General features: G+C 36.4%; 1 protein-coding gene across 4 annotated transcripts in view; it reads left to right on the top strand.

Annotated features, from left to right (window-relative positions):
* Window positions 1-12,948, top strand: part of LOC100372856 (ADAMTS-like protein 5) — a 45,791-nt gene that overhangs the window by 21,983 nt on the left and 10,860 nt on the right. For 3 of the 4 annotated variants that reach the window (XM_085506679.1, XM_085506677.1, XM_085506680.1), the window contains exon 2: window positions 9,018-9,157. In XM_085506679.1, the coding sequence (XP_085362805.1) occupies window positions 9,018-9,157 (140 nt within the window). The remainder of the gene's footprint in view (window positions 1-9,017; window positions 9,158-12,948) is intronic. The other variant, XM_085506678.1, reaches the window with a different exon arrangement.

Genomic DNA, 12,948 nt, shown 5'->3' with positions numbered 1-12,948 from the left:
ATATGATATCGATGTCAGGTTGTATGTTAATCCTTGGTATCGAGGTCATATGATATGGATGCCAGGTTGTATGTCAGTCGTTAGTACCGATGTCATATGATATTGAAGTCAGGTTGTATGTCAATCGTTAGTACCGAAGTCATATGACATCGATGTCAGGTTATATGTCAATCGTTAGTACCGAAGTCATATGACATCGATGTCAGGTTATATGTCAATCGTTAGTACCGAGGTCATATGATATTGATGTCAGGTTATATGTCAATCGTTAGTATCGAGGTCATATGATATCAATGTCAGGTTATATGTCAATCGTTAGTATCAAAGTCATATAACGTCAATGTCAGGTTATATGTCAATCGCTTGTACCGAGGTCATATGATATCAATGTCAGGTTGTATGTCAGTCATTAGTACCGAGGTCATATGATATCGATGTCAGGTTGTATGTCAATCGCTGGTACCGAGGTCATATGATATCGATGTCAGGTTATATGTCAATCGTTAGTATCAAGGTCATATGATATCGATGTCAGGTTATATGTCAATCGTTAGTATCGAAGTAATATAAGCTCGATGTCAGGTTGTATGTCAATTGTTAGTATCGAACTCATATGACATAGGTGTCAGGTTATATGTTAATCGCTAGGACCGAGGTCATGCGATATCGATGTCAGGTTATGTGCCAATCGTTAGTACCGAGGTCATATGATATCGATGTCAGGTTATATGTCAATCGTTAGTACCAAACTCATATGACATCGATGTCAGGTTATATGTTAATCGCTTGTACCGAAGTCATATGACATCGATGGCAGGTTGCATGTCAATCGTTAGTATCAAGGTCATATGATATGGGTGCCAGGTTATAGTTCAATTGTTAGTACCGAGGTCATATGACATCGATCTCAGGTTATGTGTCAATTGTTAGTACCGAGGTCATATGATATCGATGTCAGGTTATGTGTCAATCGTTAGTACCGAGGTCATATGATATCATTGTCAGGTTATATGTCAATCGTTAGTACCGAGGTCATATGATATCGATGTCAGGTTGTATGTCAATCCTTGGTATCAAGGTCATTTGATATGGATGCCAGGTTGTATGTCAGTCGTTAGTACTGATGTCATATGATATTGAAGTCAGGTTGTATGTCAATCGTTAGTACCGAAGTCATATGACATCGATGTCAGGTTATATGTCAATCGTTAGTACCGAATTCATATGACATCGATGTCAGGTTATATGTCAATCATTAGTACCGAGGTCATATGATATCGATGTCAGGTTATATGTCAATCGTTAGTATCGAGGTCATATGATATCGATGTCAGGTTATATGTCAATCATTAGTATCGAGGTCATATGATATCGATGTCAGGTTATATGTCAATCGCTAGTACCTGGGGCATATGATATCGGTGTCAGGTTATATGTCAATCGTTAGTACCAAACTCATATGACATCGATATCAGGTTATATGTCAATCGCTTGTACCGAGGTCATATGATATCAATGTCAGGTTGTATGTCAGTCATTAGTACCGAGGTCATATGATATCGATGTCAGGTTGTATGTCAATCGCTGATACCGAGGTCATATGATATTGATGTCAGGTTATATGTCAATCGTTAGTATCAAGGTCATATGATATCGATGTCAGGTTACATGTCAATCGTTAGTATCAAAGTCATATAACGTCGATGTCAGGTTATATGTCAATTGTTAGTATCGAACTCATATGACATAGATGTCAGGTTATATGTCAATCGTTAGTACCGAGGTCATATGATATTGATGTCAGGTTATATGTCAATCGTTAGTATCGAGGTCATATGATATCAATGTCAGGTTATATGTCAATCGTTAGTATCAAAGTCATATAACGTCAATGTCAGGTTATATGTCAATCGCTTGTACCGAGGTCATATGATATCAATGTCAGGTTGTATGTCAGTCATTAGTACCGAGGTCATATGATATCGATGTCAGGTTGTATGTCAATCGCTGGTACCGAGGTCATATGATATCGATGTCAGGTTATATGTCAATCGTTAGTATCAAGGTCATATGATATCGATGTCAGGTTATATGTCAATCGTTAGTATCGAAGTAATATAAGCTCGATGTCAGGTTGTATGTCAATTGTTAGTATCAAACTCATACGACATAGGTGTCAGGTTATATGTTAATCGCTAGGACCGAGGTCATGCGATATCGATGTCAGGTTATGTGTCAATCGTTAGTACCGAGGTCATATGATATCGATGTCAGGTTATATGTCAATCGTTAGTACCGAGGTCATATGATATCGATGTCAGGTTAAATGTCAATCGTTAGTACCAAACTCATATGACATCGATGTCAGGTTATATGTTAATCGCTTGTACCGAAGTCATATGACATCGATGGCAGGTTGCATGTCAATCGTTAGTATCAAGGTCATATGATATGGGTGCCAGGTTATAGTTCAATTGTTAGTACCGAGGTCATATGACATCGATCTCAGGTTATGTGTCAATTGTTAGTACCGAGGTCATATGATATCGATGTCAGGTTATGTGTCAATCGTTAGTACCGAGGTCATATGATATCATTGTCAGGTTATATGTCAATCGTTAGTACCGAGGTCATATGATATCGATGTCAGGTTGTATGTCAATCCTTGGTATCAAGGTCATTTGATATGGATGCCAGGTTGTATGTCAGTCGTTAGTACTGATGTCATATGATATTGAAGTCAGGTTGTATGTCAATCGTTAGTACCGAAGTCATATGACATCGATGTCAGGTTATATGTCAATCGTTAGTACCGAATTCATATGACATCGATGTCAGGTTATATGTCAATCGTTAGTATCAAAGTCATATAACGTCGATGTCAGGTTATATGTCAATTGTTAGTATCGAACTCATATGACATAGATGTCAGGTTATATGTTAATCGTTAGTACCGAGGTCATATGATATTGATGTCAGGTTATATGTCAATCGTTAGTATCAAAGTCATATAACGTCAATGTCAGGTTATATGTCAATCGCTTGTACCGAGGTCATATGATATCAATGTCAGGTTGTATGTCAGTCATTAGTACCGAGGTCATATGATATCGATGTCAGGTTGTATGTCAATCGCTGGTACCGAGGTCATATGATATCGATGTCAGGTTATATGTCAATCGTTAGTATCAAGGTCATATGATATCGATGTCAGGTTATATGTCAATCGTTAGTATCGAAGTAATATAAGCTCGATGTCAGGTTGTATGTCAATTGTTAGTATCAAACTCATATGACATAGGTGTCAGGTTATATGTTAATCGCTAGGACCGAGGTCATGCGATATCGATGTCAGGTTATGTGTCAATCGTTAGTACCGAGGTCATATGATATCAATGTCAGGTTATATGTCAATCGTTAGTACCGAGGTCATATGATATCGATGTCAGGTTAAATGTCAATCGTTAGTACCAAACTCATATGACATCGATGTCAGGTTATATGTTAATCGCTTGTACCGAAGTCATATGACATCGATGGCAGGTTGCATGTCAATCGTTAGTATCAAGGTCATATGATATGGGTGCCAGGTTATAGTTCAATTGTTAGTACCGAGGTCATATGACATCGATCTCAGGTTATGTGTCAATTGTTAGTACCGAGGTCATATGATATCGATGTCAGGTTATGTGTCAATCGTTAGTACCGAGGTCATATGATATCATTGTCAGGTTATATGTCAATCGTTAGTACCGAGGTCATATGATATCGATGTCAGGTTGTATGTCAATCCTTGGTATCAAGGTCATTTGATATGGATGCCAGGTTGTATGTCAGTCGTTAGTACTGATGTCATATGATATTGAAGTCAGGTTGTATGTCAATCGTTAGTACCGAAGTCATATGACATCGATGTCAGGTTATATGTCAATCGTTAGTACCGAATTCATATGACATCGATGTCAGGTTATATGTCAATCGTTAGTACCGAGGTCATATGATATCGATGTCAGGTTATATGTCAATCGTTAGTATCGAGGTCATATGATATAGATGTCAGGTTATATGTCAATCGTTAGTATCGAGGTCATATGATATCGATGTCAGGTTATATGTCAATCATTAGTATCGAGGTCATATGATATCGATGTCAGGTTATATGTCAATCGCTAGTACCTGGGGCATATGATATCGGTGTCAGGTTATATGTTAATCACTAGGACCGAGGTCATATGATATCGATGTCAGGTTATATGTCAATCGTTAGTACCAAACTCATATGACATCGATATCAGGTTATATGTCAATCGCTTGTACCGAGGTCATATGATATCGATGTCAGGTTGTATGTCAATCGCTGATACCGATGTCATATGATATTGATGTCAGGTTATATGTCAATCGTTAGTATCAAGGTCATATGATATCGATGTCAGGTTACATGTCAATCGTTAGTATCAAAGTCATATAACGTCGATGTCAGGTTATATGTCAATTGTTAGTATCGAACTCATATGACATAGATGTCAGGTTATATGTTAATCGCTATGACCGAGGTCATATGATATCGATGTCAGGTTATGTGTCAATTGTTAGTACCGAGGTCATATGATATCGATGTCAGGTTATATGTCAATCGTTAGTACCGAGGTCATATGATATTGATGTCAGGTTATATGCCAATCGTTAGTATCGAGGTCATATGATATCGATGTCAGGTTATATGTCAATCGTTAGTATCGAGGTCATATGATATCGATGTCAGGTTATATGTCAATCTCTGGTACGAAGGTCATATAATATCGGTGTCAGGTTGTATGTCAATCGTTAGTACCGAGGTCATATGATATCGGTGTCAGGTTGTATGTCAAGCGTTAGTACCAAGGTCATATGATATCGAAGTCAGGTTGTATGTCAATCGCTGGTACCGAGGTCATATGATATCGAAGTCAGGTTGTATGTCAATCGTTAGTACCAAGGTCATATGACATCGATGTCAGGTTATATGTCAATCGTTAGTACCGAGGTCATATGATATTGAAGTCAGGTTGAAATCAGTCCTGATGCTTGTGTTGTCATTTCGTAACTGACATGTTTATTATAGCACAGGTCTGTTTTTTAGGATTACTAGAAAGAAGATTGGAGAGGAGATGGACACAATGCTTGTTTAACATTAAATTAATATATATGTATGATGTTTTTCGTTTCTGAAAACTATAGCAACCACCCCAAAGTACTTAAACAATAACTGACTTTGTGTTTACCAATTAATCAATATAGCTTACACCTACAGAATGTGCCTATCTCTTGGCTACTCGTGTCTGTTTGGTAACAATGTCAAGTCAGTAAGAACTCCTCAATTTTCAACAAAATAACAAGGAAATCTTGGCGCCTATATACCCTGCCCGCTTCGGATTTCTAGACTCTTTGATTTCTACAGTTGTGTGTGAATATTTGTTGTTAATACTAAATCACTCCTTAAAGCATAGCCAGGTTATTTATATATTAGATTATCTTTTTTTGAAAAATATCAGCGTACTGCCACTGAATCAGGAATTCTCCATGTTTGCAGTGTGTACCGGATATTATTTTGTTCGCGAGAAGTTAATAGTATTATGCGAGTATGGTAATATACAAACAAACAAACAAACAAACAAACAAACAAGCAAGTCGTTTCTGTAACTCCTTAGTTTCCATACAACAGAATCCGAAAACTGTAGTTGTATAGATCTTAAATTACGGTTGATTGTAAATTAAGTCATGATTTAATTTATTACACGACAATTATTAACCTTTAACCTAAACTGAGTGTTTTTCGCTATAATTCTATGGACAATTATATACAGTAATATCACAGTACCTGTGGCGATACATATGTAGCGTGTTTTGTACCACTACCATTCATCCATCCACGACTACTGTACTGTCTGATTTGATATATAGGCTAATTGTTTTAATGAAAAGTTAATCATCGCAATACGCAAATGCACTTTACAAGAAAGTTTTAGGTCTTTCCATATTTCCAAAAATGCTACCTGAAAAGTTGTCATTATTACAGAATATTATTACAGAATATTAAGTTCAGATTCCTATTTTTCTTCAAAATGTTAACACTTTTAACATTACATACTTATTAGTGATGTTAATCGATTATGTTTAACATAAACAAATTGGTCAGGATGCTTCACATATGACTTGCTGGTCCAGAGATATTGAGGGAGCTAAAATAACATCAAATTATTTAGCCCCAGACAAGTAAATAGAACCACCACTACGTATTGGTCTATACGTATTATGCAGGTTTCAGTCACTGAAATGTGTGTATGTCGTGTTATTCCTCCTGAAAGAATTGATTTGGTTCGTAGTCACATATAGGAATGTGGTTATTAGTATATACACAATCTCACTACGTAACCATATTCAACAAATCACTTGTCCTGCTACCTCACAGAAACATGTGCGGAGTCAGTATTTATAATACACACTGTGTATACGACACGTATGTGATACCGTAACTAAAGTAGAGACACCATTAATCATGTGCAATATGTGACATATACCAGTTTCGTATTTATTGTAATAACAGCTACCGTGACCAATTTGTGAATGAGTATTGGGCAAGACTATTATAAACACAGGTCAATACCTTGTTTGATGAGAACACATTGCCAGTGTATACGACACATGTCGCAATGGATTAGTACAAATGTTCCCAGTGTGTTAATAATGTCAGATATCAATGACCTTCGTGGTGGTGATATAAAGTGAGACATTGTCTCTATACACATAGGTTATTGCAACACAGTGAAATGACGTCTATGTCCCAAAAATATAGTTTGATAGTTTGTTAATCTATTTATAGATTTGTAGAGACTGAAACAATATTGTGGCGTGTACATGTGTGACTGCTGAGAAAAACACCACTTATATATTGGGTTATTTTTAGAAGTGAGTCTGATCTGTTATTTAATCTCTAGTCACTCGAGGAATTACCGTGCAGGTTAAATAGCCAGAACGAGAGTGTCGAGTTACTGTATACTTTAAAATAGAACCTTGAATCACCATGAATCATCATGAATTGCCAGTCAAAATATCCAATTGTGATCACTAATTTAGACGTATTTGCAAAATTATTTTATTGCTGAAATTGATGCGTTGGAATTCGACATTGCATGATAGATTATCGTAAAATGGTAATCATTTTTAGACTTGAACTCAAAAGAGTATGTCAAGCAGCTACAACCAATCATTCCCATTCTTTATTCCCAATATTTTAACGCATATTTTATTTCTGGTTATACTCAAGAGCTGACGAAGTCCAGATGAGTCTAGTCGTATCTGTGCACATTGAATATATAGTCATCAACACATGCATGTTACTCATATGTGAATGTTTTGATTGAGTTACAGTGAAGCGTGGAAAATGCCACACTTGAACCATGAACTTTAATAAAATAACGAAATAAACTGTTAACTACACTATTGCTTAATTGAATTACTAGGGTTTAAAGGAATGTTGCATTTTTAATTCTCGTTTTCGATAATTTGACGGAGACGCGTGTTAACAATCATTTACAATCACACTCCATGGCCGAAATAGAACACGTACTCAATGGGAAAGAAATAAAAAGACATCTCTCATAAATAAGACCGCTTATCATGTAGCAAAAAATAGACTTTTTCATGAAGAGCATTATAAGTTTTGAATAGGGTTCTTAATAATAGATTACAGTCGGTTAATTTGTAACCACAGACCGCCGTTTTATCTATACTACTGTTGTGGGAGGTCTTCTGGGTGGTATGTCTGAGACGTGTTGTTACAACATTTTTAGAGTTTAACAAAGTGCGTGTGTTGGTAATTTAGACGTACGGCAGGCAGTGGACCCGTCTGGGGAATTGTCAGGGAATAATAACTGAATATGGTCATATGATTCGCAATTGGTACTCAAGGCATAATACATTGACATTTACTGACTTTGTTGATTATATATGTGTTTATAATACTGACCAATACTCAACACAAATCGCGAATTGTATAAATCGTTATTCAAGTCTGGTAGTTCACTGGAGCCGTGAGGAACGTATAGAGGAATTATGCAATATTTCCATTAGACCTATACAGAAACTCTATCACTACGCCTTATTCATTTGTAGACATGTTTTTTCAAAATGTTCTTCCTTCAGTTAAAGTATTGTTATTCAAATTATTTACTTCGACAATATTTCGTAGCATTACATGTCGTAATGTAACATAAGTTCAGATTGCACACTCATATAGTTTTATTGATGACGTTTTACGTCGTGTTTCGATTTTTAATAATTGCACAGTTGATATCTTTTCTCAATTGTTGTGTCCGATATGTGTCTAAACTAGATAATACAAATGGCCAACATCCCCGAGGAACTTTTTAACGTGCTTATTTGTCATATAAATATAATAATAATAATAATATTTTTAAATTCCAAAATTCTCATCTAATACAAATGCTTCGTGAACAACATTACAGAGATTGGCTCTGATGTTTCATATATAAAGTTATGATGGGGTCAGTGTTGTCATTAGATTTATATAGATTATACCTTTGGTATATTTGGTCGTAGGTGTCTCCCATCCTCAGTAATTTTTATAAATGTAATTGTTTTGTGCTTGATATAATTGTAGTTTGTCTTTAGTAGTTTGTGTGAATATATTTATGTTAATGAATTTTATGATGAGACTTCATTTGCAAATCTATTGTTTTCTATTACTACCTATTGATACATCAGATTTATGTATTATTTTAGGCGTATTCTGGTGAAATTATATTTCTCAGATGTAATGCATTGATTATTTGGTGACGTTGCATGATACGTACTAACAATTTTAAAGTGGACTGGGAACGTAGGATATGTTTTGTAAGGCTACTGGGGTGTATCGCTCTGACAATCCTGTGGCTTTTTTAATTAAAAAATAAACATTGACATAAAATATCCCACACTACATAATTATAGTTCTAATGTTTCTTCATTATTCTTAGCAGCGTATATCACCCCATGGCGCCTACTCGCGCCCGAGACGACAAGCCACCAGTGCGTGGAGTCCATGGCAACCGTGGTCGCCGTGCTCCAGGACATGCGGTGGTGGAGTTGCTACGCGTACCAGGCAATGTACAACAAGGTAAGCTTTTACTCGCAGTAAATCGGGTTTTCAAGTGTTTTAAATACCCGACAGACCTTGCTGTTAAAAGGGAAAGTGAGTATATATTTTGACAGATAACACCCAGTAATCAATAAATCATGTATATGACATATTTAGAAATAAAACTGATTTCTTACTACATGCATTGACACGGAATTTATTGGAGCAACCTTTCAGTGAACCATGCTTAAACAGGATACCTGAAAATATTACAGTGCGTGTTCATCCATGCGAATTAAATTAAACAGTACAGCATGACATGACCATATACTCTTCAGAAACCGAATCTCCCGAGAAATCGGCACGAATTACATGACCTGAGTTCTTGACTTAGGGCTCGTATCATATTGAAAGTCGTCCAGTATTACAACAGCTTAGTGCCAGTTGTTGTAGACCGACGATATGTTCTCTAAAAGAAACCGTATACATCTTTACTGCGGTAATGTAATTCCGTTGAATTTGAATTATTTTGAGAGTGAGGTTTACGAAAACTGTACATTCCAATATCACATGACTTCCATGTAGCGTATATTTAAACTTCCGTGTATTTTTACATACTTACGGTAAGCTCAAAATATTTTTTTTACAAAACTCCCGACAATGATAGCATTTATAGCACATTTAAAAGGTTCCGAGTTGACTTACTCAATCTTGCAAGAATTGCTGCCTCATATATTGACTCTTGCCTGCACTATGGTCAAAGGTCACAGTATTATAAGGGGTGCGGACTAAACCTCTCTCACACAATACACCCCTCTATGATGACAGTGTATGTGCCCACTTACATATACTGTGAAACACATTGAACAAGCCATACATGGCACAGTCCCCGTTAGTTATCAAATTTAAGATATATAGTTTTGTTTATAGTAATATAGCTAGAATATAAACACGTCTGGAATATGATTATGATGATTGTTTAACATTTAAATGATTGACATTTGTATCTGATCATCAAACGAGTATTGAGAGATATTACTCTGGAACAGCATTAATTAAAACAAAATCAGCCATTTTAAATACATGTATAATGAATATATAAAATTTGAACATAGTCAAAGCATGTCAGAGATATGGCTCTAAAACAAAATAGCCACTAGTCAGCCATTCTGAATCCGATCTAAAAAATAGAACAACGTGCATCAGGAACCCGTAATGTCTAATGTAAGTTTGAACAAAATCCATTCATAAATGCCAGAAATGCTTGATATTTAATGAATTTTTAGCACAAAAATGGCCGAAATTCGGCCATCTTGAAACAGATCGTAAAACAAATTGATGTGCATATGTATAACATCATGTATGATGTAGTGTGAAGTTTGATTGTGATTGGTCCAGGCATTTCTAATATACAGGTCCGGACGCACGCACGGACGCACACAAGCACGGACGCACAGAGGTCAAAACTTAAGTCCCCGTTTTCGGACTGCGTCCGACGGGGTACTAATAAAGTACATGCCATTTTCAGTGCAGATTATATCTCCAATCACCACAATCCCATCACCAGAAAGTTAAAATTCATCAATTACCAGTATATAACAAGTACTTATTTCCATGGAGGCTGAGATATAAAAAAATATCAATATTCATAATAAATCTTAAGAAAATGATACATTACACAGGGTACATAGAAATACTAAAATTGTTTTTCATTATTCGTTGTCTACCACTGTCTGCCTGCCATTTTCTCTGCAGTTTATGTACAAATTAATGCCATTTAATTTTTTTAATTTGGTATGCAAAATATAGGTCTGTATTCTCCACTATGGGGTACGAATCAATTCTCATTCTAGGTCGGTATCCTTGTCTTTTTCACTAAACTGACGTTTAGACTCACGAAACTTTCTCAGAAGATCATGTTTTATTTCGTTTTGAAAAGTTGTTGATAGTTTGTTGTTTATTAGCTCCACATCCACGAAAGACAATTCTGCATATTAGGGTTCCATAACTCTAATGTAAGTTATCATTATTATGAGATTTATACGCAATATACATCGTGTAATGGTACAATATTCGTATGTATAGGATGTGTTTGGTTACAATATATCATTATATGTGGGCGAGAAGGGACGGTATGTACAAGCCTATGTTTTTGCTATGGCGGTCAACTAACACTAACAATCTATGATTAAATAACACTACAAGCACGTGAAATAGCGAATAAACATACACCTGGTCAAGGTGTCGGGGGATTAGGTAAAGCCTTGTTTCTGATAATACTGTGATTACGTAATTGCAACCATCAAGTCTATTCCCGACATTATATACCGACTATTCTGCGCATCGTTGCATTGTATGTAGCGGTATGTCCGTGCAAAATTATCTTTATTTTCTATTTTTCATGAAAATGCAAAATAAGTGTTAAATATTTTATTGTTAATAGCGAAACATTGGTATAAGAAGTTATTTGTGAAAACACTTGTATGATAATTTAACTCACGCATAATGTAATCATCTCTATCTCCAAATCATTAAAAAATAGGAATAACTTTTAAAAACTTGTATACTTAACTTTACTAATTCTAATACATGCTACTATATCAAGAAATAAAGATAGTGGGTAGTTAACCTGGAATTATGCGTTCCCGGCCCACAATACTACCCGTATTTTGGAACAAGAAGTTCCTGCGCCCCTTTCTAAATACATTGTACAAGTTACCGCTACCGCGATGCTCGCGTTCGTTGGTGGCGTTGTTTCTAACATGTTTCACAATAACGGGGATCATGCCTTACCTGAAATATTCTGTGCAATAACACGTAACGTGAGATGTGAGCAAACGTATCAATAACGCGTAACGTGGGAATGTGAGCAAACGTATCAATAGCGCGTAACGCGGGAAAGTGAGCAAACGTATCAATAACGCATAACGTTGGAATGTGAGCAAACGTATAAATAACGCGTAACGTGGGAATGTGAGCAAACATATCAATAACGCGTAACGTGGGAAAGTGAGCAGACGTATCAATAACGCGTAACGTGGGAAAGTGAGCAAACGTATCAATAACGCGTAACATGGAAATGTGAGGAAACATATCAATAACGCGTAACGTGGGAATGTGAGCAAACGTATCAATAACGCGTAACATGGGCAAGTGAGCAAACGTATCAATAACGCATAACGTGGGAATGTGAGCAAACGTATAAATAACGCGTAACGTGGGCAAGTGAGCAAACGTATCAATAATGCATAACGTGGGAAAGTGAGCAAACGTATCAAGAACGCGTAATGTGGGAATGTGAGCAAACGTATCAATAACGAATAACGTGGGAAAGTGAGCAAACGTATCAAGAACGTGTAATGTGGGAATGTGAGCAAACGTATCAATAACGCATAACGTGGGCAAGTGAGCAAACGTATCAATAACGCATAACGTGGGCAAGTGAGCAAACGTATCAAGAACGCGTAATGTGGGAATGTGAGCAAACGTATCAATAACGCATAACGTGGGAATGTGAGCAAACGTATCAATAACGCATAACGTGGGAAAGTGAGCAAACGTATCAAGAACGCGTAATGTGGGAATGTGAGCAAATGTATCAATAACGCGTAACATGGAAATGTGAGCAAACGTATCAATAACGCATAACGTGAGAAAGTGAGCAAACGTATGAATAACGCGTAACGTGGGAAAGTGAGCAAACATATCAATAACGCGTAACATGGAAATGTGAGGAAACGTATCAATAACGCGTATTGTGGGAATGTGAGCAAACGTATCAATAACGCGTAATGTGGGAATGTGAGCAAACGTATCAATAACGTGTAACG

The sequence above is a fragment of the Saccoglossus kowalevskii genome, chromosome 13 (genome assembly GCF_978046115.1).
Source record: "Saccoglossus kowalevskii chromosome 13, keSacKowa6.1, whole genome shotgun sequence".
NCBI lineage: Eukaryota > Metazoa > Hemichordata > Enteropneusta > Harrimaniidae > Saccoglossus > Saccoglossus kowalevskii.
This window is presented reverse-complemented; position numbering and strand designations above follow the sequence as displayed.